We start from the raw sequence: 25945 nt of genomic DNA, 5'->3' as shown, positions 1-25945 counted from the left end.
CTATAAAGGTGTATAAAGGTCTATAAAGGTGTATAAAGGCATATATAGGTCTATAAAGGTGTATAAAGGCCTATAAAGGTGTATAAAGGCCTATAAAGGTGTATAAAGGCATATATAGGTCTATAAAGGTGTATAAAGGTCTATAAAGGTGTATAAAGGCCTATAAAGGTGTATAAAGGCATATATAGGTCTATAAAGGTGTATAAAGGCCTATAAAGGTGTATAAAGGCATATATAGGTCTATAAAGGTGTATAAAGGTCTATAAAGGTGTATGAAGGTCTATAAAGGTGTATTAAGGCATATAAAGGTGTATAAAGGCCTATAAAGGTGTATAAAGGTGTATAAAGGCATATATAGGTCTATAAAGGTGTATAAAGGCCTATAAAGGTGTATAAAGGCATATATAGGTCTATAAAGGTGTATAAAGGCCTATAAAGGTGTATAAAGGCCTATAAAGGTGTATAAAGGCATATATAGGTCTATAAAGGTGTATAAAGGCCTATAAAGGTGTATAAAGGCCTATAAAGGTGTATAAAGGTGTATAAAGGCATATATAGGTCTATAAAGGTGTATAAAGGCCTATAAAGGTGTATAAAGGCATATATAGGTCTATAAAGGTGTATAAAGGTCTATAAAGGTGTATAAAGGTCTATAAAGTTCTATAAAAGCTGAAACTTGAGCTTCATTCTCCTTATTTCATCTCTTCCACAGTTGGTTCTTCTGCATTTTTTTCTCCAGGGTCCAGAGCCTGATTTAGATGTTGTGAGATTCCTTCAAAACAACTAAAATTTCACCATTTGTGAATCCATGTTGAAAGTAGTCTTCAATGATGATATTCATCTGCAGATGATTTGACCCTTCAACTGTAGCTTTGGAGAATCAGATGGAAGACCATTTAGACCTCTTAGATACTATCTCATAATTATTATTATTTTACTTTACTATTTTCAAAATAAACAAGACAATAAATGAGAACAAGCACATTATCAGAATGTATTTATCTGGGACACTGATGTTCTCCTCTTTCTGTCCACTAATAACAACCAGTGGAAGCAGACGTTCTCCACCTCTGAGCCTGGTTCTAATGGAGATTTATTCCTGTTAAAAGGGAGGTTTTTTCTCACCACTGTAGCTAGATTTGATATTTTTGCATGTAGTGCTTTGAAAGAGTTGCAGACTCCTTGTTTTTTGTCTGTCAAATGCATCTAAAAGAAAAAGTCTTGGAGTGTTCTGGTCTCAGGCAAGTCTTGGTCTTGGATAGTGTGGTTGTGGTCTTGGTCATGAGGACAGGTGAGTTCATACCAAACGCATCTTTAGCAACTATAGTTGCTTAAATTGCCCGTGATGAGTCGTTTGAACATTGTAGTGATTTTTGCTCACCTCATCTTTCCTGCCACTGTCTGAGCCTGTTTCTGACTCAATTTTCATTTTCACATAAAACATGGCTGATTCTACCACGATTGCAGCACTTTAAGTGTTGAACAAAATCCAAAAACGCTGGAGGCTAGAGGTCGTTGTCTCTGGGTTTTGTTTCTCCAGTGATGTGACGACCAAGGAAGTGATGTAGAGAGAAACTCCTTACTGATTGGATGTCGTGACACTCAAAGCTGTTTGAAAAGTTCAAAATGTTCAACTTTGAGTGACTCACGCAATCGCTAATCTAGTCGCCAGAGTCGCTGAAATCTCAACATGTTGTTAGTCTGCAGACCTGATTGATGATTTCTTCTTTCATGTCAACACAGACGTGTTTATTATTTTCTCTGTTGGTGATAAAATCCACTTCAGAGCTTAATGCTGACTGCGTTCTTCTTAAGATAAAGGTTAAAGGAACCAGACTGAGGACATGTTGGTCATCACGTTCACTGTAGGACAAACAGGGTCAACTCATTCAGCGTATAGGCCTGTATCGGTCCACGATCACAGTTTGAGGATCATCTCTCATTCTGACTACATTAAAAACATTTAGTTTCATTTAAACTAAAGGAGAAACACCAGAAACTCTGTTCTTATGATCTATGAAAATGTGATTGTATCTGATCCGAGGGCCACATTATCAACATTCATGTCAGCATCCAGAATAATGACCAATCAGAGCATTATTACAGGAGGAAAAGCGTTTTGTCAACTTTTACTGATTGTGTGGTTTTTTAAATTATTTTTTGTGTTCTTGTTGTCATTTTGTGTATTTTTCTGTCATTTTCAAAATTTTTGTTGTTGATTTGTGCATTTTTGGGGTCACTTTCAAGGCTGAGTTGAAAAGGTGTGGCGTTTGCATTGTTCTCCCCGTGCTCCGTGGGTTTCCTCCGGGTTCTCCCACAATCCAAAAACATGACTGTAAGGTTGATTGGAGTCTCTAAATGACCCATAGGAGTGAATGAGAGTGAGTGGATGTCTGTTTGTGTTTCCCTGCGATGGACTGGCATCCTGTCCAGGTGGACCCCCGCCCAGCGCCCAATGAGATTGGCACAGGCAGACCCCCGCAACCCTGTCAAACAGGAATAAGTGGGTCTGAAAAAGGAGTCTGTCTTTGTTGTCATTTTGTGTATTTTTTAAAACTTTTTTGTGTACTTGGTGCATTTTGCTGTCGATTTGTGTATTTTGGGAGTTATTTTGTGTATTACATACATACATTAAATACAATATTTGTGGATTTGCTTTACCACCAGTTGCCCATGGCTGGTCTAAAGGTTTACTGTAGTTGACTCTACGCTACTTTAACAGAATATATGATATATATTAGCAGCTGATGTTTCTGTTTAATAAAAGTAGAAGTGGTGACACTTGTGGATAAACCAGTTAATGATCTGACACCAGTCGCTCCCATTAAAACAGATTATTGAAAGATTTTAATTGTGTTACATTCGGATTATTGTCATTTTCACAGAACCTAAGATAATTATTACTACGACTGTATTCCCACCATTAGATACAGCATACAGTGTTTAAATAGTGAACTTTAGTGCTGTCAGTGTATAGATGTATAGAAGTGATGCAGTGCTCACAGATGTCTCTGTGCATGAGACAAACATGTCTACATTCAACTTAAATATTAAGCTACATTTTTACAGTCACATATTATGTTTCCATAGCAACAGAAACAAGGACAGATTCCAAATCTCTCAGATCAAACCAATGTTTGGATCCTCACGCACTCGCAGAGGGACTTTCTACCGACTTTGGTAAAGGGGCGTGGCCACTCCAAGCAGCAGGTAGGGGGCGGAGCCTGTCACAGTCAGTTTACAGTGAGCAGTGATCACAGCAGTCTGTGAGGCCTCTTGTCCAGGTCGTACTCCTGTGTGCGCTGCATTCTCCAGCCCAGCATGGAGAGCAGGGCCAATCCCATCAGCTTATAGCCCACCTGAAGGCCCAGGTACCTGTGTTTGTGGAGCAGAATAAGAAGTGAGAAATCATCACGCCGTACAGCCAAACTGGTCACGTTTACATGAGAGCTTTAATTCAGAATAAAAGTTAAATCCTATTTAAACTGACCTTGTAAACACCTAAATCCATATTCCACAGATGGCTGTTTATTCAGATTTAACTTAATTACGGTCGTTCTGCACATGCTCGACCTGATGCGATGACACGCTGGGGACAACATAATCCAAGATGGCCGACCGGGCTCGAGCCGAGACTTTTTGTCAGAGGTGTAAAGAGTACTGATATATCTGTTCAAGTAGAACTACTGTTACTTGATTGAAATTGTACTCAACTAAAAGTGCAAATAAGTTCTCCATAAAATACTTAAGTACAAGTAAAGAATAGCTTAATTAAATAGTACTCAAAGTAAAAGTTACTAGTTACTTATAAATGAATAAATCTAGCCATGGTTCCCTTACATACAGTAAACATCTCATGTATAAACTTTAAAAGTCAGAGACCAAATATTGCACAATTGGAATTTAATCTATTTTTCACAAAAGCATCTGTATAAAATAAAAGGTTTGTCAAAATGTACAATTATTTTTATTTAATGTAATTATTTTTTAAATAAAATAACACTAATAAATTGACAATGAAAAAATTCAGGTTCTAAGTATAGTTACATTTATGAATCTAAAACTGAGGAAATAACCTCCATTTAATGCTGTTTTGGTGACGTAGATTACGTTGAATCTGATTGGTCGGCTTTGATGTGATGCATTTAATTGTTTTTGTAGTTTCACAATGTCTGTTGATCATTTTAAAATCAAAATTATGAATTTACTCAGTAATGGCTGAGTGTAGAAATGTACTCATAAAAGCAACTCAATTACAGTAACGCGAGAACTTGTAATCTATTACTTTAATAAGAGCCTTAGAATTCATGGACACAATGAAAAGAGTGGTTGGACGGAGGCATAAACAGACTTATTATGAAACAGGCTTCAAAGGGTACGTGAAGCCTTGCACCAGGACAGATGATACTAAAACCTGGAAACATCTGGAAACATCCTCGTACTGCTGCACAGGCTGTAATATCACCAATGTATCATTGTACTGGTTGTTAGAGCCACTATCTTTACCAGGGAGCTAATATTTATTCCTGGTTATTTGTTTCACTAGGTTTTATTTATCTGTGATTAGTTCCTTTCTCTCTCCTGCTCTGTGGACTAAAGTGAAACAGTATATTATTGTCCAGTTGTTGCTTCAAAACTACAATCAAAATAAAAGTGAAAATGGTTCTTATTGTGTGGTCTTTTTTGTTATAGCCTAAAATAAACTTGTGTGTTTTTCCCGCACTAAACTTGATACATTATGTTCGTCCCATCCAATCAGAACCTTCCAAATCCCCAAACCTAAAGCAGAATTAAATAAAGCTGAATAAACCCATTTTCCATGTAAACCGTAATTCAGAATTACTATTTCCATTTAAACACGAAGCAGAACACTTTAATTCAGAATAATTAATTCAAAATTAAAAAAAAAAACATCATGTAACTGTGGCCAATGATGATGATGATGATGAAGATGATGATTAGAGCTGGGCAACATATGGTGATTCAAGAAATATAGAGTTTTCCATTTTGGCGATATAGAAAATGACAAAATCGTCTTTATCAAGATATATCTATTTTTATTTTTTTACTTGTTTTGATTTATACAATCACACAGTACAAATAACATCAAACAATTATTTAATATTATTCATAGTGTCCCTTTTTATTTTTTTTTTTACAATTTTTCCATATTTCTGAGATATTTATTTTAAAGCTTATTTGGTTTTAAAATACTTGTTTTAGTAGTCGCTGCTTTCACTATTTAATTCACCTAAACAAGCCACACTACCGAACTCACTCACACATGCTGTCCCTTACAGGAAAAATATTGTGCAGCTGTTTGTTAATAAACGTGTCAGTGTGGCAAATTCAACCCAAAATTGTTTTTCTAATTAGACTTTATTGAGTTTAAAATGACTGAGATTTATATCATATGTCACCATTTTAAGTTTTGGTCCATATCGCCCAGCCCTAGTGATGATGTGATCAGTCCCACCTGTTTCTGAGGATGTTGTTGTCATAATAAGCACAGCTGAACTTCTTTCCACACACGCGTTTCCACCAGATACACGACGTATCGATGGCCGTCCCAAACAGAGCGGGGGCCGGCAGCCAAGCTGAGGAGGAGCAAAACAACAGAGGGCATCGGCTCCATAATCCAAATAGTCTAAAATACACAGCTTTGTTCTACTGCCCTGTACCATATCATTATGTTTTTACTAGAAAAAATACATTTACTTTAGTGTTTGAACAAACATTTAACTTGACTAAATAAATGCGATTCTGGTGATTTATAATTCTGCGTATCTCAATTCAATCATTCCATTGAAATTATTGTAATAAAATCATAACTCACCACATTAAGTGTTTGTTTATATTAATAATATAGTTGTTATATCATAATCACACTATTTACACTCTCCTTTCCTTATTTTTATTTCTCATATTTGCTCATGACCTGCACACAAACATCGCATATTTACAAATAATAATTATTCAACATGTAGTTTTTCTTTTTATAAAATGTTGATATGAATAAATACTGAAAGTTATTACTTATGAATTGGGTATTTATAGGGTGAAAGAAAAAAAATCAATTTGTCAATATATTGCAATATTTCACAGCGCGATTATCGTATGGATCCAAATTATGTCCAAATAGATTTTTGAATCATGTTTTTTTAAATAAAAAAAACATTCAATTGTGCTAACATATGCACAGCACGCAAACACAACACTTAACAAAGAGGATGCAGCTTCACCATCTCTGTATTAACTGCTTATTATTATTAGACTCACCCAACACTCTCATGAGTAAGAACTGAATCCCGATAGCGAATGATTTCTCTTCTGACGACACAGACCTGAACAATAAAGAAAGGGGAACAAAACAGCAGCGCTTTTATATTCATACTATAATGTTCATATATTTCTATTATCAGATAAACAGCACAACTGTCTGTTGGTTCTTTCTGTATTCTTAGCTTCTTTACATTTATTAACTACTACATTAACCTCGCAGAAGTTCAATCCCACTAACATTTTAGTAAAAGTATTTAAATTAGTTCGAATCACTGCCCTCTATGGGTTAAACGCTGGCTATTATAATTGAATTTTGCTATTGGCTGAGAACCAGATTCTATGACGTCATTTCGACCATTGTGCTTCACTGTCACTGTTAGCTTAACCTGGGGTTGAGCTACACTTTGACTATTGATATTCATAGTGTACTTTATACATGTTACATTGTTTGGTTTTCATTGTGTATTTATACGTATGTTAGAGCACATCTAACTAGTTCTGTGACACGGCCGTTCCTTACCTGAGCACCATCATGTACAGTGGGTTGTGAGTCAAACAGGCGATGAGTGATGCTAATGAGAGGATGAGAATAACAGGGAGGAGAAAATGTCTGCAGTTGTTCTGACAGGGAGCAGGAAGGGCGTGGCCCCGTCGCTCTGATATACACCTGCAGTCTGTGTACACCTGCACAAACACAAAAACAGATCAGTACACATACACCAGTCAAAGGGACACACCTGATATGTTAAATATCTATTCATTCAAATACATTTCGATGTTAAATCCACATTTAGAGTGATTTATGAGACGAAAATGTCTAAATCTATATCATCCTGACATTCGTTGACTTCTTACAAAAGTTCTCACTCTGACTAACCTGGTGTGGTGACACGTTCTTCTTCTACTGATGGAGAGATGCTGAGCGTCTACAGTACGAGCTGCCTGACTAAAGAGCTCTGATTGGATATCGACTGTGTGAGCCACCCAATAATTTTGTTTCTAGCTTGTTTTGTTCTTCCATAATCAGCAGTTCAATAGAGCCAAGTTTCACACAAATCGCCAGTTTGTGACAAAAAGCTAAGAAAAATGTCTTTTTCTGAAAATTCCTATTAGTGACTTTGAAGCATTTTTTTTTTTTTTTTTTTTTTTTGCTCTAGTGACACCTCATCATTGGTTTCCTTCTATAAAACTACAAAAACATCACTGAGACCGATCTTTTGATGGCAAAATTAATATTATTTTACTATCTGGGTCAGAGTTGAATGGTTTGCTCACTGTATTTTGGCCGTCTTCCAAGTCTCTCCCCCGTCATTCTCCACACACGCAACTTCCTTCTCCTCCCAAACAGTGTCAGTGCTTGTCCTGTTTTTTGATCATTTTCTCTCACCATCGCCACCCTCTCAATAGTCCACTTAGTTCCAGACATGCTCTGGTCGAGTGTGAGCTGGTGGGAACTTCAGCATCAACTCTCGTAGCGCCATTTTCTGTCTCGTAAACTCTTTTCCACTCACTCTGAGCTCTGCACATAACGGGTGATCTTTCATCCACAGGTGCGCTGCTGCCACCTACATGTCACCAGTTGGTCACTACATCATGGTAAAAGTTAGATATTCACAGGAGAGCTTCATCACACTGTCTCCTAGCAACCCCAGCCGAAAAACAGAAATAACGTCTTTAGACGTCTTTGGCAGTCAATGAGTTAATCAAGGCCCACCCAGGTGCTGTTCATCCAATAACAAGCCCAAGGAAAGCTTTCAGTGAAAGGCTTTCAGCCAATCAGCGGCTTGCATCCCACATGGACTCTTAAGCCCGCCCACAGGCTGCATCATTACCAGGAAGTCACTGTTCTCATGCTGCGTTCAATGACATGCAGCATGAGAACTCTAGTTACCTATTAATAATAACGATGGCACCGTGCAGAGCCACATGTTGGTGGTAAAACAGTAATTTTAAATGGTAAAAACGGAATATTCACGATGTTCACAAATTACTTACTGCTGCTTTGGAACACAGTAATGCAGGCTTTTTTGATACTGTTTTTATGATTCTAAAATGCAGTAAGAATTTTATTTTTTTTTTTTTTACTTGTTTTAAAGTCTTACATGAATCACTTTGAATGCCTTGTTGCTAAAATATGCTTCATAATGTGGGCCATGGTTTGTTGGGCCAATATAATAATGCTATTCAAAATAATCATAGCTTTAATCACACAAACATTGCCTTTATTGTAATTCAGTGGTGCAGAAAAGCGCTGAAATGAAGATGTCAGGGTTTATTTGGTTTATTTTAACGGGCCCATCCACTTTTCTGGGAGCCCACAAACATTCAAAATCCTGGCGCCGCTAGTGGTGAGAGCACATGTGACCATAGAAGCTGGTGATGACTGACCTGCACCCGGTGGGTGTTGTTGGGCTCTTTGGTGAAGTTGGTGCAGCCAGCGTGGCAGGGAGAGATGTACTCCACCCCATCAGAGCCACACACGGGGTTAAAGGCTGAGGCAGGACACGAGCAGTTAGCGTAGCACGTAGACAGAGAGCTGAGGAGAACACAGAGAACATGCAAATACCACCAGGAATTATTTACACTTTCCTTTTATAAACACAGCTGCCATGCTGGGAGTGTCACAGTCTGTCCACACCAGTGGTTCTCAAACTGTGGAGCGCGTACAAGAATAGTTCTCCCCCTCAAAAACAATAACATTTTCCATAGACTTAGAATGGCTACACGAGCACAATGCACAAGTCACGCCCCCACATGTGTGTTTGACGTGTCTTAACGCGTTAACGTGTTAGCACATTTGCATACGCACACATACGCCACACTTTAAAGTGAACGCACACATACGCCACACTTTAAAGTGTACGCACACATACGCCACACTTTAAAGTGTACGCACACATACGCCACACTTTAAAGTGTACGCACACATACGCCACACTTTAAAGTGCACGCACACATACGCCACACTTTAAAGTGCACGCACACATACGCCACACTTTAAAGTGCACGCACACATACGCCACACTTTAAAGTGCACGCACACATACGCCACACTTTAAAGTGTACGCACACATACGCCACACTTTAAAGTGTACACACACATACGCCACACTTTAAAGTGTACGCACACATACGCCACACTTTAAAGTGTACGCACACATACGCCACACTTTAAAGTGTACGGACACATACGCCACACTTTAGTGTACGCACACATACGCCACACTTTAGTGTACGCACACATACGCCACACTTTAAAGTGTACGCACACATACGCCACACTTTAAAGTGCACGCACACATACGCCACACTTTAAAGTGCACGCACACATACGCCACACTTTAAAGTGTACGCACACATACGCCACACTTTAAAGTGTACGCACACATACGCCACACTTTAAAGTGTACACCTGGATGACACCTAACAAACATAAATATATGAATCACACGTAGAAACAGGTGTGGCGTGAGTGAAGCTACAGTGGTCAGGTGTGCTTCACTATCGAGCACCATCTGTGTGACATGTAAATATTCAAAATTGATAGATCCATAAAATAGAATGGATCCACCCCCCATACTCAACACTCACACAAGCTTACATACCTGCACACCTAGCAATTTTTTCTAATTGTTTACATGTCAAGCAGACGCAGACAGTGCTAGATAGTGAAGCGCACCTGACCACTGCAGCTTCACTCACGCCACACCTGTTTCTACACCTAACTAGTTTAATTAATTAGGTAAGTTTAGTAAAAGTTAGTCAGGCAGCTACACGTGCGATGGATTGGTGCGCATGATTTTAGAATGGATTCATCCCCCATATACGTGCGTGCGTGTGTGTGTGCGTGCACGTGTGTGCGTGTTTGTGCGCACGTGCGTGTGTGTGTGTGTGTGTGCGTGTGTGCGTTCATGTGACTGTGCGTGTGTGTGTGTGCGTGTGTGTGTTCGTGTGAGTGTGTGTGTGCACGCGCGTGCGTGCGTTCACGTGTATGTGTGTGCGTGTGTGTGTGCGTGTTACTGTGTGTGTGTGTGTGTGTGTGTGTCTGTGCGTGCGTGCGTGTGACTGTGTGTGCGTGTGTGTGCGTGTGACTGTGTGTGCGCGCGCGTGCGTGTGTGTGCGTGTGTGTTAGTGTGACTGTGTGTGTGTTCATGTGACTGTGTGTGTGTGTGTGTTCGTGTGTGTGTTCGTGTGAGTGTGCGCACGCGTGCGTGTGACCGTGTGTGTGTGAGTGTGTGTGCGTGTGTGTGTTCGTGTGTGTGTGTGTGTTTGTGTGACTGTGGGTGTGTGTGTGTGTGTGTGTGCGCTCACTCAGGCTGCAGGTGGTTGACCTCTGACACCTTGTGTGTGGGGCAGCCCATGAAGAACAGAGGGATGCAGAGGAGGGTGGAGATGGTCAACATGGTCACTGAGAAGCGTGGGATGGTCTTCAGAGACAGCCCCGCCCTCTTCATGATGACTCCGCCCACCAGCATCCCCACTGCTACAGCTGGCAGATTTACAGCACCTGAGAGACACAAACACAAATTGTTGAAAGAACTCAAAATTTTTCCCAAACCCTGAAATATCTCCTGTAGGGACTGATATCTGTCATTTATTGCATGATATTTATTTTAAGTGGAATCTGTATCTATGCGTGGAAGTGCAACATTAACGTTTGAATTGCTCTCGTTTCCTCGACTTCAAATCAAGTAAATGTCAGTGAGTTATTACCGCTGCCTTCATTCCTGTAAAAACTACTATTAAATACATAAAATCCTAAAACATGCAGTAGGGGTGTGGTCTAAAGTCAGGAAGTATCTAAATGATTCAAACTGTCACAGTTTAGTCCAGACACACACACAAACGCACACAGATTTCCTTAATGTGTACACAAATATGTTTGTCAAAACTCATCATCACCAGATCTGATACTTTACATTTTAATGTATTTTAAAGAGTTACTGTATGTCTCAACTTACTACAGATGGATAAGGTCGAGGGATGTTGGGAATTATTGAACAAATGCTTCTATTTTTGCGTTTCCTCAGGGTACACATACCCTTGGTTGGGAACCACTGATAAAAATAGGTGCTGGTTTAACTATAATAAATCAACTATTTACATTGTAACTAATGAAATAAATAATAATAAACTAATACATTTAACTATCATAAATCAAACTTTACAGACAGTCTGTTAATGGGGAAATAAAGCTATGGCATAGAGTCTACGTCTACAGACACGCCCACTCATACATATGCATGAAGGCCCAAAAATCAACCTGTTTTTAGAAGTGTCAGAAAGTGACTTTTCAGAGGCTAAAACTCCAGTAAACAGGCGAGTTTGGGAAAATAAACCTCAAATACTATGTTACTAAGAACAAAGGGAGATGGGTGAAAAATACCATAATACTGGACATTTAAAATACTTGCAAATTGAGAAGTTTTGTGAACACAAATCAAAATATCCTAAATAAGATCCCCTTACAGCACTAGAAAAACTGTTAATAAAGAATAAGTAAAGAAAGGGCATCATTTTAGAAGTAATAAGCTGCAGGCTAATATTAGTAAACTTGGGTTAGGGCATGCAGTAAAACTCACACAATGTCTATTAATAGTCAGCTAAGGATACTATAATTTAAATGGTTAATACATATTTACATCACACCTGTAAAATCAAACAAATAAAATTAATAAAAACATTCCAGATACTTGTATAAAGTGTGGCTCTAAAGACACAATGATACACTACATGTGGGAATGTATCAGATACAATTATTTTGGAAAGAAGTCAAAGATTTGATTGTGAAGATGATCTAAAAACAGTTTGTTTTAATATTCTTATTGTCTTTGTACTCACAAAAACATAATTTTAGCAAGTTTGAATCCGCATTTATTGATTTCAGCTCACTAAGTGCAAAAAGAAGCATAGCTCTGACATGGAAATATGTAACAACCAGCGCCTCCCAGTGGTTAAAACAAACGCTGCCACTGGAGAGAATCACATATATTCATAACTAGGGTTGAGCATCGTTTAGATTTGAATGATTCTGATTCTCAATTTCAATTCCTTTCCTTTCTAAAAGATTGTTGATTCCAATTCTTTGAGTTGTGCAGGTTTAACAGGTCACAGAATTCACAGGATCATTTTTCATTTGAAAAAGCCTTCACACGGGACATTTTTATTAATTCACTTAGTTGATACAGTTTAATTTGGTTTCTGTAATGTAACTAGGATATTCAATTACAAAGGTTTCCTACTGTAACTGTAAAAGTGAAACTTGCTGAAATAACACAACAAACAAGTTTACATCAGTTTAAAAAACATAGAGCTACAGGTAGATGTGAAACTAAATAAAACAAACTCAAACCCTGGAACAGTCATGTGACAAATCAATCAATTATTATTACTCTGGATACAGTGGAAACAGAAACTATAAAAAATAGTTATATTTTGAATGTGTTTATATTGTAGGGAAGATATTATATACATAAATGTATAATGCACCATTTTAAATAGAAAACACACTAATATAAGAGCAGTGGAAACTTTGGACATTTTTAATCCTTAAATCTGTTAAATAAAGTAAAAGAACCCCAATTATTTATTTCTTTATGTACATATGTAAATTGTATATGAATAATTTATATATATAGTTTTATATAAACGGTTAAATGTATATATTGTAATAGTTGTATGGAGAGCAACAACTGGCCGTCATTGTCTGTAGAGCAGAGGCAGCAGCCCCTCCCCCTATATACACACAGACTATAGAATATACAGTACCTCAGACTGTTTTACTGTACAGTCGTACAGTGATGGGATGAACACTGTGGGTGTTTCACTCTACCACTGAAGGAGCTGCTCAGACCCTCCACAGTCTGATGCAGGGTGTGAGAGGGGTCGTCCATGATGGATGTCAACTTTGTTACCAAGCAACAGAATAAAGTCACAAACACTCGCTTTGCGGACCTCCGTGACTGCGGAGGGTCCGCCGCACACACACATTGGTTTCAGAAGGAGAGTGAGAACAGACGGGATAAATCGCATGTAAACCTAAGAGAAGCGTATTCAAGGTGAATTCATTTTACAGTCTGGATGCTGCTGCTGCTCAGAGCAGCTGAGATCACAGCCCACTCTGTGAGCTCTCTGGCGGGGACGAGTCGATGGCAGCAGCCGCTGCTCAGGACAGTAACTACAGTGATACATGCATTCATGTCAGAGTCTCTAAAACACCAGAAAAATCTCCAATAACACAAGATAAAGTCCATATTTGTCACTATGTCTCTATTGAGAAAAAAGTCGCTAAGAGCGTTCACAAAATATACCAGTAAGGGAGGTTGAGTTTTGGTTTCAAAACGGAGTGGAGTGAGGATTCTACAAACTGCAGCTTTAACATGGTAAAAATCTTCAAATAAATATATGTGGCAAAAAAAAAATGTCAGCGTGTTTAAATGCATAAGAACTTGACAAATTATGAATATCATTTTATTTTGGCCTATTGAACTCAAAGTTTTCAGGCTTCAGCAGCAGCAGCGTGGAAAGCCTGGAAACTTTGAGTTCAATATTCCAAATTGTAATGATATTCATCCTTTGTCAAGTTCTTATGCATTTAAACTCACTGACATTTTTTTTGCCACATATATTTGAAGATGCTTTGTGTTGATGTTGAACTGAGGCCAACCATCAGTAAATGATGACTTGAATCATTAGAGTGGCTGAGTAGACGTACCGATGAGCAGACTGCTGTAGGCTGGAGACGCGCTGTACTGTCGCTCCAGAAACTTGTTGAGAAATGTAGCCAGACCCGAAATGACGGAGGAGAAGCAGCACTGGGCCAGAACCAGCATGAGGAACAGAGGACTCAACAGGAGGTGGACGAACATCCTGGGAAACACTGATCACACACACACACACACACACACACACATCAGCTGCTTTACTTTGACACAGTCACACTGTCACAATCTAAATGTGACAAACGTACTTTTCAGAAAGTCGAGCAGAGACGTCTCTGGCTTCTTAAAGTCATTTTTCAGCTGATCGCTGCACTCAGACTCCTGGAAAAAACAACACACAACAAGAAGACAGTCATCAACATCCTCCGCCAGATTGGTTCTCAGTATAACTCACTTAAATCTAAGAACTTAAAATATTATCACATCAGGATATAAAATTACTAACTATCTTAAACAGTTTCTAAGAAAAGCTGTCCCCTATGATGATACCTCGAACATCCATCCATCCATTTTCAGACCCACTTGTTCCTGTTATTCAGGATCGCAGGGGTCTGCCGGTGCCAATCTCCGGCTCTCATTGGGCGCTGGGCGGGGGTACACCCTGGACAGGGCACCAGTCCATCGCAGGACAACACAGACAGACAACCACTCACTCTCGTTCACTCCTATGGGCAATTTAGAGACTCCAATCAACCTTCCAATCATGTTTTTAGATTGTGGAGGGAAAAAGGAGTACCCGTTGGAAACCCACGCAGCACGGGGAGAACATGCAAACTCCACACAGAAAGGACCCAGGGGTCCACCCCAGGGCTTGAACCCAGAACCTTCTTGATACCTCGAACAGAGTAAAAAAACTGAACAAGAACAATAACTCTGGAAAAAATAATTACACACTTCTCCTTTTCGAACTCCATCAAGGTATTGATACGCTGAACACCGAATTTGGTCATTGTATCTTAAACAGTTTCAGAGAAAAGCTGTCCTCTTTAACTCAGACAGACAGACGCACAGATGGACGGAGCTCAAACCTATTTCCCCCCGTTTCCACTTTGTGGCGGGGGATAAAAAATATAACAACACAAACACATCCATGTTTCCTTCATTCATCACTTGTTTCCCACTGCAGTGACGCAGTAAAACAGTCATTATTCTAAGCCTCATATGGAAAAATCCAGTCCTTTAGATCAGTGTTTAAATGGGGGTACGTGTACCCCTAGGTGTACGTGATGGCACTACAGGGGGTACTTCAGCGTGACAAAGTGGAACATTAACAAATAAAGTATCTGTCTTGGCATGAGATGATCAGAAATGATAAAAAACAATAGAAATAAATCTATTTAGGAGCCACTAAATCAAAGTTTTTCAACCTTGGGGTCACCTAGAGTTTAAATGAGGGCGCCTGAAATTTCTGAAAAATGAAAATAGATTTTTGAATTTTTGTATTTATTTGTCATGCTTTGTTTCTTTATTAAAACAATGCACAATCTTAAACAACTGTGTTTCTATACTTTGTGAAATATAGTTCAACTAAAATGAAATTAAAAAAATAATAATTTCTGAGCTCAAACATGATCAAATACCAATTCTAGAACAAAGAAAAGTATTTTTTTTATTTTTATTGATCTTGACATCAAAATCTGTTTATCTGTTTATTTGGATCTGCATTAGCTTTGGCTAGAGTTAGCTACTCTTCCTGGAGTCCACACCCAAACACATAAAACACAACAAAGCAAACAAACAATAACTACAAATATTTACAAAACACAAACAAACATTCACACAGTCAGACCTAGTTGCAATTAACAATCAGATAGTTATTTAGCAATATACATTTACAGGTATTTATCAATATACATGTACCGGTAAATACATGTACAGGTATTCATTAATATACATATACACTGGGGCAAAAAGGTATTTCGTCAGCCACCAATTGTACAAGTTCTCTCACTTAAAAAGATGTGAGGCCTGTAATTTTCATCATAGCTAAACCTCAACTATGAGAGACAAAATGAGGAAAAAAATGGTGGCTGACTAAATACTTTTTGCCCCACTGTACATTTATAAATTATTTATAACTTACCCTAATTATATGTATTCAGTAGTTTTCACCTTCAGGCACCTAGAGCTGTTTTGTTAATAAATGTTCTTTAAGTAGTTTTTTTAAATCTAAATGTGTTATTTTCTTGAATAATGTGTTTTGGAAGATCATTCCACGTCACCATGGCCCAGTACCTCACTGACTTTTCATCTTATTAGTCTTTGCTTTAGGTAGAGTGTTCAGAATAAAAACAAATAATGAGTCAATGAGTCTGTTCTTTACCTTTAACCACCAAAAACAGTTATACATTTAATTTATACTGGTTTGATATGAACAATGCAGTAGACTTCATGCTGCTTTATTCTGCACTATTTGTACTTTGTGTGTGTGTGTGTGTGTGTGTGTGTGTGTGTGTGTGTGTGTGTGTGTGTGTGTGTGTGTGTGTGTGTGTGTGTGTGTGTGTGTGTGTGCGTGCGTGCAGCGCACGACCAAACCTCTGAGCAACTATCCAAGTACCGTAAAACCAAATATTGATGACACTTCCTCTTACATTTAAAGGTAGAAACCTGAGCATCTCCTGATCATTGCAACACTTCCACCCATTCTATTTCTTATTTTTTAATGTGTTTTTAGCCCAAGTTCATTTACCGTCAAATATTATTCCCAGAAGTTTGGTTTCATGTATTTGTTCTACAGCCACATCATTGATCTGTAATGTCAGTTTGGGTTCCTTCAGTAACATATTATTTGTTCCAATCAATGCTAATAATGGGGTCACGATCCAAAAAAGATTGGGAACCACTAAACTAAATACTGTTTATTTCCACTTATTTACAAAATATGGATGTCCAGAAGCGCTGGCGAAATCCTCGGCTACTCGTGTTCTGGCTGTCGTCTACTCCATTTTATATATATACATACTGTATATATATATATATATATTTCCTTCTACTCTTAAACATGTTCATAAATGATTTCGCACCCATTTTGCACTGAAAAAATTGTTAAAATTAATGAAATATTGAAATGTTTAAGGAACACTATTTTGTCGGCCATTTCCTAAATCTCACACGAGGTCTCATGAGAGTTCATCTCACGTGCCACCAAACACACACCTTAGATTCTCTCATCTGTGTGATAAAAGAAGTACACCTGACTGCAGTTTTCAGTTGAGGGCTGAGCTCAATGCAGCATGCTATTGTGCTGTGTGACTCTTACACAGTTAAAAATGATCAACCTCAAAATAAATAAATCGTTCCATATAAATAAAATCATTTATATGTTACATAATTCTATAGGCATACACAATACATATGGGTTGTGGTTAGTGTTAGAGTAAGTCTCAGCTTCTCAGATAAATCACCTCCTGAAACACAACATATTTGCAATAAGAAGATGAATAATAAGTGATGACACCCAAACTTCACAGCCAGCCATCAATACTGGGCTTTGTAACAAAGAAAAGAGTCACAGGTAAGAAAGAATATTATGAAAATCACAAATATAAAAAAGGCTGCAGCACATTTTTCCCCCCAATTTTGGATTTGACATTTTTTTCACCATTTACAGAAAAAAAAAAAAAACGTAGGGAATGTGATGCTCAGTTTTATTTTCCAATTTCAGACTGACATTTTTTTTCAACATCATGATGACAGTTATTCAGTTGTGTCCTTGTTCTTTTTTAGAAATTATTTCCTTTATTTAATTTTTTTTAACTTTTAGATTTGGCATATAATCAACACATTTTTAAGTGGAAATCCCTGAAAGTTAAATCTTTTATTTCTTGAATATTGCAGGTGTATTACAGACTAATTATATTAGATAAAGATAAAAAATAAAAAAATAAAAAAAAAAGAAAAAAGACTATTTAACTATTTAAAGACTATTTAAAACTAACAAAGAATCCTCAGTGTGGCCTTTAAATGCTGCGTACATTTAACTGCAGGTGAAAAAGTTTAAAACAAGTTAAAAGTAGCAGTGCTGATTTACACCCACTAGGTGTCAGTAGAGATTAACAATTTGAAAGATGCATGTCTCCCTCCCCCCCCCCCACGACCAAATAAAAAAATAAAATACAAAAATAAATAAAATTAAAGCCGCGAGCGGCGTCATAGGTTCCGATGAAGCGGCCGGGGGCGGTAACCCACGGTCACGTATACCACTGTTGGGGATTTGGGAATTGGCCTGGAGTTGTAAGCGTTTTCGTACAACGGCGTAGTTATGGCGAAGAATTCTCCTGTGTCATGATAGGCCCCTCCCACTTTTCACAGCCTGCTCTATTTGCCATAGCAATGTGCTTCCATCTAATAAGATTCATCCTACAGTGTTTTGAAGTCAACACGACATATCGTCTGTCCGCTACAGCTGCTCGTGTAGGACGACCACAGAAGCGGCGCCCTCTGAGAACGCAAGGCATTGTGGGTAAATTGGTCATCGTTTGTTGTTTAGCTCTGGACAGTGATCGTGTGTATCAAATATGAAGCAGTTTGAACTTTGCACTCTAGAGTTATAAGCGTTTTCGTATAATGGCGTAGTTATGGCGAGGGATTTTCGTGTGTCATTATAGGCCCCTCCCACTGGCCATGATGGGTAATTTGGTCATCGAGCGTTGTTTATGGATGGACAATCATCGTGTGTCTCAAATATGAAGCAGTTTGAACTTTGCATTGAAGCGTTATAAGCATTTTCCTATTATAGCGTGCTGATGGCGAAGGATTCTCCCGTGTCATTATAGGCCCCTCCCACTGATCACAGCCTGTTTTTTCTTCCATAGCAATTTGCTCCCCTCTGTGTAGGTTCATCCTACAGTGTTTTGAAGTCAACACGACATATCGTCTGTCCGCTACAGCTGCTCGTGTAGGACGACCACAGAAGCGACGCCCTCTGAGAACGCAAGGCATTATGGGTAAATTGGTTCTCGAGTTTTGTTTATGGCTGTACGGTCATCATGTGTATCAAATATGAAGCAGTTTGAACTTTGCATTCTAGAGTTATAAGCTTTTTCCTAGAACGGCGTGCTGTAAATGCTAACCGTGTACATGACCTTAAATGACACCGGTCGAAAACACAAGGCATGATGGGAAAAGTTTCAAAGCAGTCATGACCAAGCTTGGGCACATGTCCTTTGTGTGAAATTTGAAGCTGATCGAAGTTTGTGTGTCAGAGTTATGGAGATTTGGAATTTTTTGCGTGCTAACGAAAATTAGCATTGCATTTTTGTGGCGGCGCCACGACCAAACCGTGACAGATACGAAAATTCTTTCGATAACTTTTCATCTTCAATGGGTCCTATGTGGTGTTGCCAAGTTTTAAGCGAATCGGATGAATCCCCTCAGACTAGATAGCGCAGATGCGTTTCGAGGGCGAAACGCCATTTTTGACCTTTGACCCAAGATGGCTGACTTCCTGTTTGGTTTTGGGCGGGGTCACAATGTAACTTTTCGCTCATTCTGGGGCGGAGACTACACGTGGCGATTTTCGTACATATCGGTCAAACCTGGCGGTCGTGCGGTTCCATCGTTTTTTTGGCGGCGAAAACGCACGCTATGCGTGCGTTTTCTGTCCGTTTTTTTTCACGCCACCTAATTATCAAATTTTTCGCCAGGCCTGAGGTGCGTGCAAATTTCGGTGAGTTTTCGGGCATTTTTAGGGGGTCGAATTAGCGATCAAAGGCGGGCGGGGTATAATAATAATAAAACGATATAATAGCGAAAACAATAGGTTCCTCTGTCCCATTCTGGGACATCGGAACCTAATTCTATACATAGTGTGTACACAAAATATAATCTATTTAAAAAAAAAAAATACGCAATGCAAAACAGTTTAATCAAAAGTTAAAATAAATATTGAAAGTTTCAGTGCAAATACATTTCTACTTTCCTGTTTGGTTTTATTAGTCAGCAACAAAAATCTTAAAACCAAAGAACACAATGTGCAAACAACACAACAGAATTATATAGATGTATATTATAATTACTACATATGCAAAAAAGTAATGCAATGTAGTGGCTACAAATACCTTCCCATTGCATCTGGATAATTGCAATTTCTTTACATTCATTTGAATAATAGGTTACGTTGCAGACAACAGTCTTGCTAACATTAAACTTATATTTTAAGTTATATTATCTTGTTTTTATGCTGCTCCCATTTGTCTCTCTCTAAATATTATTTAATTTTAGGGGAAGTGCAATTTGGTGCACCTCCAGCAGATTTTTTTTTTTTTAAGTGAGTGGAGGCAAAGATTTGTTAACAAGTGGCCAAAAATGGTTCAAAAGGGACAAAAATGTGTGAAAATTGACTAAAATGGGCCAAAACCAGTCAAGAGTGGCCAAAAAAGGACAAATAAAGAGGAACCAGGGGGTATGTAATGGCAAAGGTCAGCTTAAATGGGCAAAATGTGGCAAACAACAGTGAAAAAGGGCAAAAATGTGGAACAAAAAGAGGAAAAAAGAAACAAGTGGTATTTATTGGGCAAAACGTAACTTATTTGGATAAAAGTGACAAAAAGAAGTTACAAAAATGGACAAAAAATAGGGACCAATTTATATTTATTGGCAAAACAACGATAAAATCTGAAAAAAGTGTCAGAACTTTTTGAAAAGTGGAAAAAATGAGACAAAGGACGTTACAAAATGGCTAATGGAAATAAAGGAAAAAAGGGGTTAAAGTTTCTACTTTTTAAGGTTTTCTGGGGGAATAACACATACAGACATAAAGAGCCACATGTTGAGAACCACTGACTTAATAACGGCTCCTACATGGTGTCTGATAATGTAGTGGACTGGACTGGACAGAAGATACCAGGGCTGAATGTTGGTCCCAGTCCACCCCTGACCTGGACTGAAATGAGCTGCGTTAAAGTGAGACTCACGTTGTCTTCTGAAGGCATCCTGCGTGGGAAGAAGAAGTAAGGTATGGAGGTCAGTAGCAGGCAGCTGGAGGTGATGAGCAGACCCATCCACCAGGCCCCGACCCAACGCGGGTCACTGGGTCTCAGTTCCTGTTCCCCCCCTGTGGGGAAAAGACCCACACATTCAACACCTGAGGCTGATAACGTGTGATAAACAGCTGCATGCATGCAGACGTTACCAAAACCAACTCTGTCCACCTCCACGTAGATCTGCAGCATGACTGACCCCAGCAGGTAGCCAATGGCAGGGCCGAACACCGACAGAGCAAACAGGATGGCTGTGGGTGAGGGGGGGCAGATGTTAGCAATCACCACTAAATTCCTCTGTGTCAAGTCTATTCACATGCTTTAAAAACATATTAGAGTCATTTCTGTCATTTCAACACATTTTCAGGACATCCTGTGCAAATCACACTGTACATTTTTAGTTTGATCGCATCAATACTTTTGGAGATATGGACAATTTAATGAGGGGGGTATGTGTTGATTTCCGTCTCCTTGTTTTGTTTTTACACTTTCAGCTTTCAATATCTAAGGAATTACATCACATAGGAAACTAAAATATTGGTATATTAATACAGCTCCACCTACTCTTAGAATATATAAACATATCTGCTATACGTGTCAGCTCCTCTAAATAGTCACAAAGTCAGTGTGTGTTTGGGTCTGGAACATGTTTGGGTCTTCAGTAAACTACTTATCATATGTCTCAGCTCCCTGTGATTTGATCAGCTTAGAGCTATGAACATAGACTGTTCACGTCAATAATGATTAGTCACAGATATGCATTGATTCTTAGGTGACATGCTCTGGAAATCCATAAAAATTATTTTTATTGGTCCACACATGTGGAATATAAGAAAAAAAATCTGATCCATTTTAATTTATACTCTTTCTTCGGATATAAAACAAATTTTCTTTATGCGATTTCTTCATTTTTATTTTGGACCCAAACTTGTGTTATTTAACCACTCGCAAATAATGAAAATCCTTCACATGAGGCCATTGTAGCCTGTGTCTCATAATCATTTATTGTTCATTACTTTTTCACTAGTAATATAAAAAAGTATAATTCAGAAAAACACTTATTATTGAAAACATAATATTAATTATGAGTTTGCATGTTCTCCTCATGCTGCGTGGGTTTCCTCACGTGTGTGTGTGTGTGTGTGTGTGTGTGTGTGTGTGTGTGTGTGTGTGTGTGTGTGTGTGTGTGTGTGTGTGTGTTGCTCTGTGATGGACTGGCGCACTGTCCAGGGTGTACCCCTGCCTCATATTCATTGAGAGCTGGAACAAGGAGCAGATCTCCACTCAGAAAATGGATCAATATTAATTATGAATACATTTCTCATGATCTACACTTGCTCTTTTGTGTGTGTTTTGGTGAGAGTAGGTGGAACTGAATTATTCTATGTGCTGTAGTTCCTGAGATATTAGAAGCTGAAGTGAACAAACTGTTTAAAAAATCTAAAAGAATAAAACGTATGGATATAATAAGGTTAAAAGTGTTAGAAATTGTATTCTGAGTAAGAAATAAAAGCCTTCCTTTTGATAGTATTTCACTTTTTAAACTAAGAAAAGGAAAATATAATTTAAGAGGGGTTTATATTTTTGAACAAAATACATTTAGAACAAATGAATAAAGACTCATTTCTGTTTACAGTGATAAAAGTTTAGAATGATCTTAACAGTGAGTTAATCAGTTCAATGTCTACGTTGAAAAATTCTTTAAAAAACGAAAACATCTTTGCTCCTATTGAATCATAAGTTGATAAAAAGAGTTGTTTTTATTGTTTTTTTATTTAATGTTGTTTGGGGGATGGGCTCTGATTATCAGTTACTGCTTTAACCCATAAATGAATGTTTATTCTTTGTACTGTGTTGTATATGTTTGAAGACACTATCTATATATCTCTCTATATATCTTTCTAACTATCCATCCATCTATCTATCTATGTATCTATCTATCTATCTATCTATCTATCTATCTATCTATCTATCTATCCATCTATCTATCTATCTATCTATCTATCCATCCATCTATCCATCTATCCATCTATCCATCCATCCATCTATCTATCTATCTATCTATCCATCTATCTATCTGTAGTCAGAAAATATAGAGCTGGATAGATAGATGAATATTAATCATAAACACATTTCTCATGTTCTACATTTTCTCTTTTTTTGGTGAGAGCAGGTGGAGCTAAAATAGAAAAAAAGAGTGTATATTTTCATATTTCCAGAGCATGTGACCCAAGAACCAATGCATATATGTGACTAATCATTAGTGATGTGAACAGTCTATGTTCATAGCTCTAAGCTGATCAAATCACAGGGAGCTGAGACATATGATAAGTAGTTTACTGAAGACCCAAACATGTTCCAGACCCAAACACACACTTTGTGACTAGAGGAGCTGACATGTCCACCAGATAGGATGTATAGCAGATACGTATGTTTATATATTCTGAGAGAGTAGGAGGAGCTATATTATTACACCATATTTATCTTTCCTATGTGATGGAGTTCCTGAGATATTGGAAGCTGTAAATGGAAGAAAAATAAGGACGTACAAAAATGGACACATAGCATCCCCCCCAAAACGTCCATATTCCAAAAAGTAATAATCCAATCAAACTAAAAAATAAGAATTAGTAAAAAAAACTAAATCAGAATTTTTTGAGTCTGAAGGTGGATGTTTGTTGAAATGACCCATTCAACGTTTATAGCTTCAGCTCATTCACCAATATACAGAGAGGAGTTCCCAGGCGCTGCAAAGTCATCAATGTAGGAGATCCCAAAGGGCTGGATGGGCACCGAACCCACGCCAAACAGCAGCTGAGCGCTGCCCATGAGCACCCACAGGTTGTTGGTATCAGCCAATCGTTGGTTTTCATCACGACCGCACGACTCCTGCACGCTGGAGTTCCCTTGGAGGGAGCAGATGTCATGGTGATCTGCATCACAGAGGAAGGGGGGAGGGTAAATACATGGACAGTGGTGCGAGACCTGTGCTTTTCAACCTAGGGGTCATGACCCCATCGGGGGTCACCTGGAATTTAACCCTCCTATTATCCGGGGGTTTATCATTCTAAAATAATAGTTACATTTCATTTTTTTGCTTCATATTTCATGGCTTTTCTGATTAACCCTCCTATTTTCCTTGGGGTCAATTTGACCCCATTCAACATTTATCATCTTAAAATAACACTTTTCTTAATTTGATGGGTACATTTGTTTAAACGTACAATTTTCATAATATTTTGTCACAGTGCTGAACACATATTGCACGCTTTGGTGTTCCTCTGGGGTTTAGTTGTGTACAACTCTTTGGGGTGACCCATATGTGACCCTACATCTCCACACCTGCAGGTGCAGAGTTAGTTGATACATGACATGTTTGTTAGAGGTAAAGGGGGCGGTCCCAACATCAATCACTATGGTTCATCCTGTGAGAGACGTAAATGTTCAACTCAAATTAGAAAAGATTTGGTTGAAAGATTTCCAAGATACACAAACTCTAAAACTGGATGTTTGACCTGATGGTGGCGCTACAGGAAAGGTCAAAGGTCATATTATCACCACAACCATTAGGATTCATACTCTAGTGCTCATTAATGTGGTCAGTAAATTTAAGACGATTTAGATGAAAACTATTCATGATATATTAATGGTAATTTAAAAGTTTGTCCTGATGGTGGCGCTAGAGAATAGGTCAATGTTTCATTATCAATGGATTATTTATGAATTCAATTTATAAACAAAGTGCCTGACACAAAAAACTTAGTTAACAATTTTTTGGAGGTAGTCAGATTGACCCTAAGGGTCAAATGTGTTTGTGATATTTGAGGATAATAGGAGGGTTAAATGGGGTTCGCATGAAATGCCTCACTTTCTCAAATAAAATGTAGTATGAAGAAAAAAAGATGGAGGAAATGGAAGAAAAATAATAGAATAGAATAAACAAAATAAATAAAACACAGAATGAAGCGAGCTGGTCAGAAAATGGATGGTTGGATATAATACAGTATAAAAATATCTGATCTGGCTGCTCTGGATCTGTTGCACAGTTTAACAAATATGATCAAAACTAATTCTGCAAAGAAAACAATTCTTTGGGGTTGCCACACATTTGTGATGGGGTCACGATCCAAAAAAAGGTTGAGAACCACTGGGTCAAACACTCAGGGTGTCCTGATCTGATATCAGCAAAAAAAGGATGAAAAAGAGAATTAGATTAAATCGAGCTGTGATAAAAACAAACCAATAGAAGCAGTCCATCATATAAGACGTCAGAGAAATACAGAAATGTTTCCAAAGACCTAAAAATGATCCCATTGATTATTGGGAGAAAGAATGTAAACATTTGTAGCATGTCGTGCAGTGGTTGACCTTTGAACCCGAAGTGTGGAGTGTGTAGCATTAGCATGCAGAGCTAACGTTCAGGGCTTACTGTGTAGGACGGAGTCGTACTCGTAGGGCTGGGACAGGAAGTGAGGTAATGTCAACATCAGGGCGCTGACCGCCATCATTAAACCACCTGCTCCAATCACACGAGGACGATGAACCCGATTCCCACAGTAGCTGATGAACACGATCAGAACGCTGTTACTGACCTGGAACACAAGAAACACCAGTAAAAGCCTCGTTAGAACCCCATACGTACCAATCACCCCAAATGTGAGCAGTTTTCTAATTTCTCTGTGGTTTTTTTGAGTGATTTTGTGTAGTTTTGCTGTTTTGTATGTTTTTAAAGTGTTTTTGTGCATTTACTTTGTACATCTTAACTACACAAACAAACAAACGTGACTTTACAAAAAAAAAAAAACTATGTCATTATGTTACTTTTATCTTGTTTGAAGCTGCCTTGTTAGAGCCCCATATGTGACAAGACCCAAATTGTTCTAAAAATAAATGTAATAAAACCTGAAATGTAATAACTGGTCAATAATGTAACAGAAATGCTGAGCACGAAAAGTAAAAACT

General features: G+C 38.2%; 1 protein-coding gene across 1 annotated transcript in view; it reads right to left on the bottom strand.

Moving 5' to 3' along the window:
* Window positions 1–2824: 2824 nt before the first annotated feature.
* Window positions 2825–25945, bottom strand: part of slco2a1 (solute carrier organic anion transporter family, member 2A1) — a 40166-nt gene continuing 17045 nt past the window's right edge. The window contains exons 3-14 of the mRNA XM_028444775.1: window positions 25413–25575; window positions 23704–23916; window positions 21136–21234; window positions 20918–21057; window positions 14252–14324; window positions 13997–14161; window positions 10594–10789; window positions 8671–8818; window positions 6803–6966; window positions 6280–6344; window positions 5477–5597; window positions 2825–3375 (exon numbers count right to left, since the gene is read on the bottom strand). Of these exons, the coding sequence (XP_028300576.1) occupies window positions 3255–3375; window positions 5477–5597; window positions 6280–6344; window positions 6803–6966; window positions 8671–8818; window positions 10594–10789; window positions 13997–14161; window positions 14252–14324; window positions 20918–21057; window positions 21136–21234; window positions 23704–23916; window positions 25413–25575 (1668 nt within the window). The 3' untranslated portion in view covers window positions 2825–3254. The remainder of the gene's footprint in view (window positions 3376–5476; window positions 5598–6279; window positions 6345–6802; window positions 6967–8670; window positions 8819–10593; window positions 10790–13996; window positions 14162–14251; window positions 14325–20917; window positions 21058–21135; window positions 21235–23703; window positions 23917–25412; window positions 25576–25945) is intronic.

The sequence above is a fragment of the Gouania willdenowi genome, chromosome 4 (assembly GCF_900634775.1).
Source record: "Gouania willdenowi chromosome 4, fGouWil2.1, whole genome shotgun sequence".
NCBI classification, from domain to species: domain Eukaryota; kingdom Metazoa; phylum Chordata; class Actinopteri; order Blenniiformes; family Gobiesocidae; genus Gouania; species Gouania willdenowi.
This window is presented reverse-complemented; position numbering and strand designations above follow the sequence as displayed.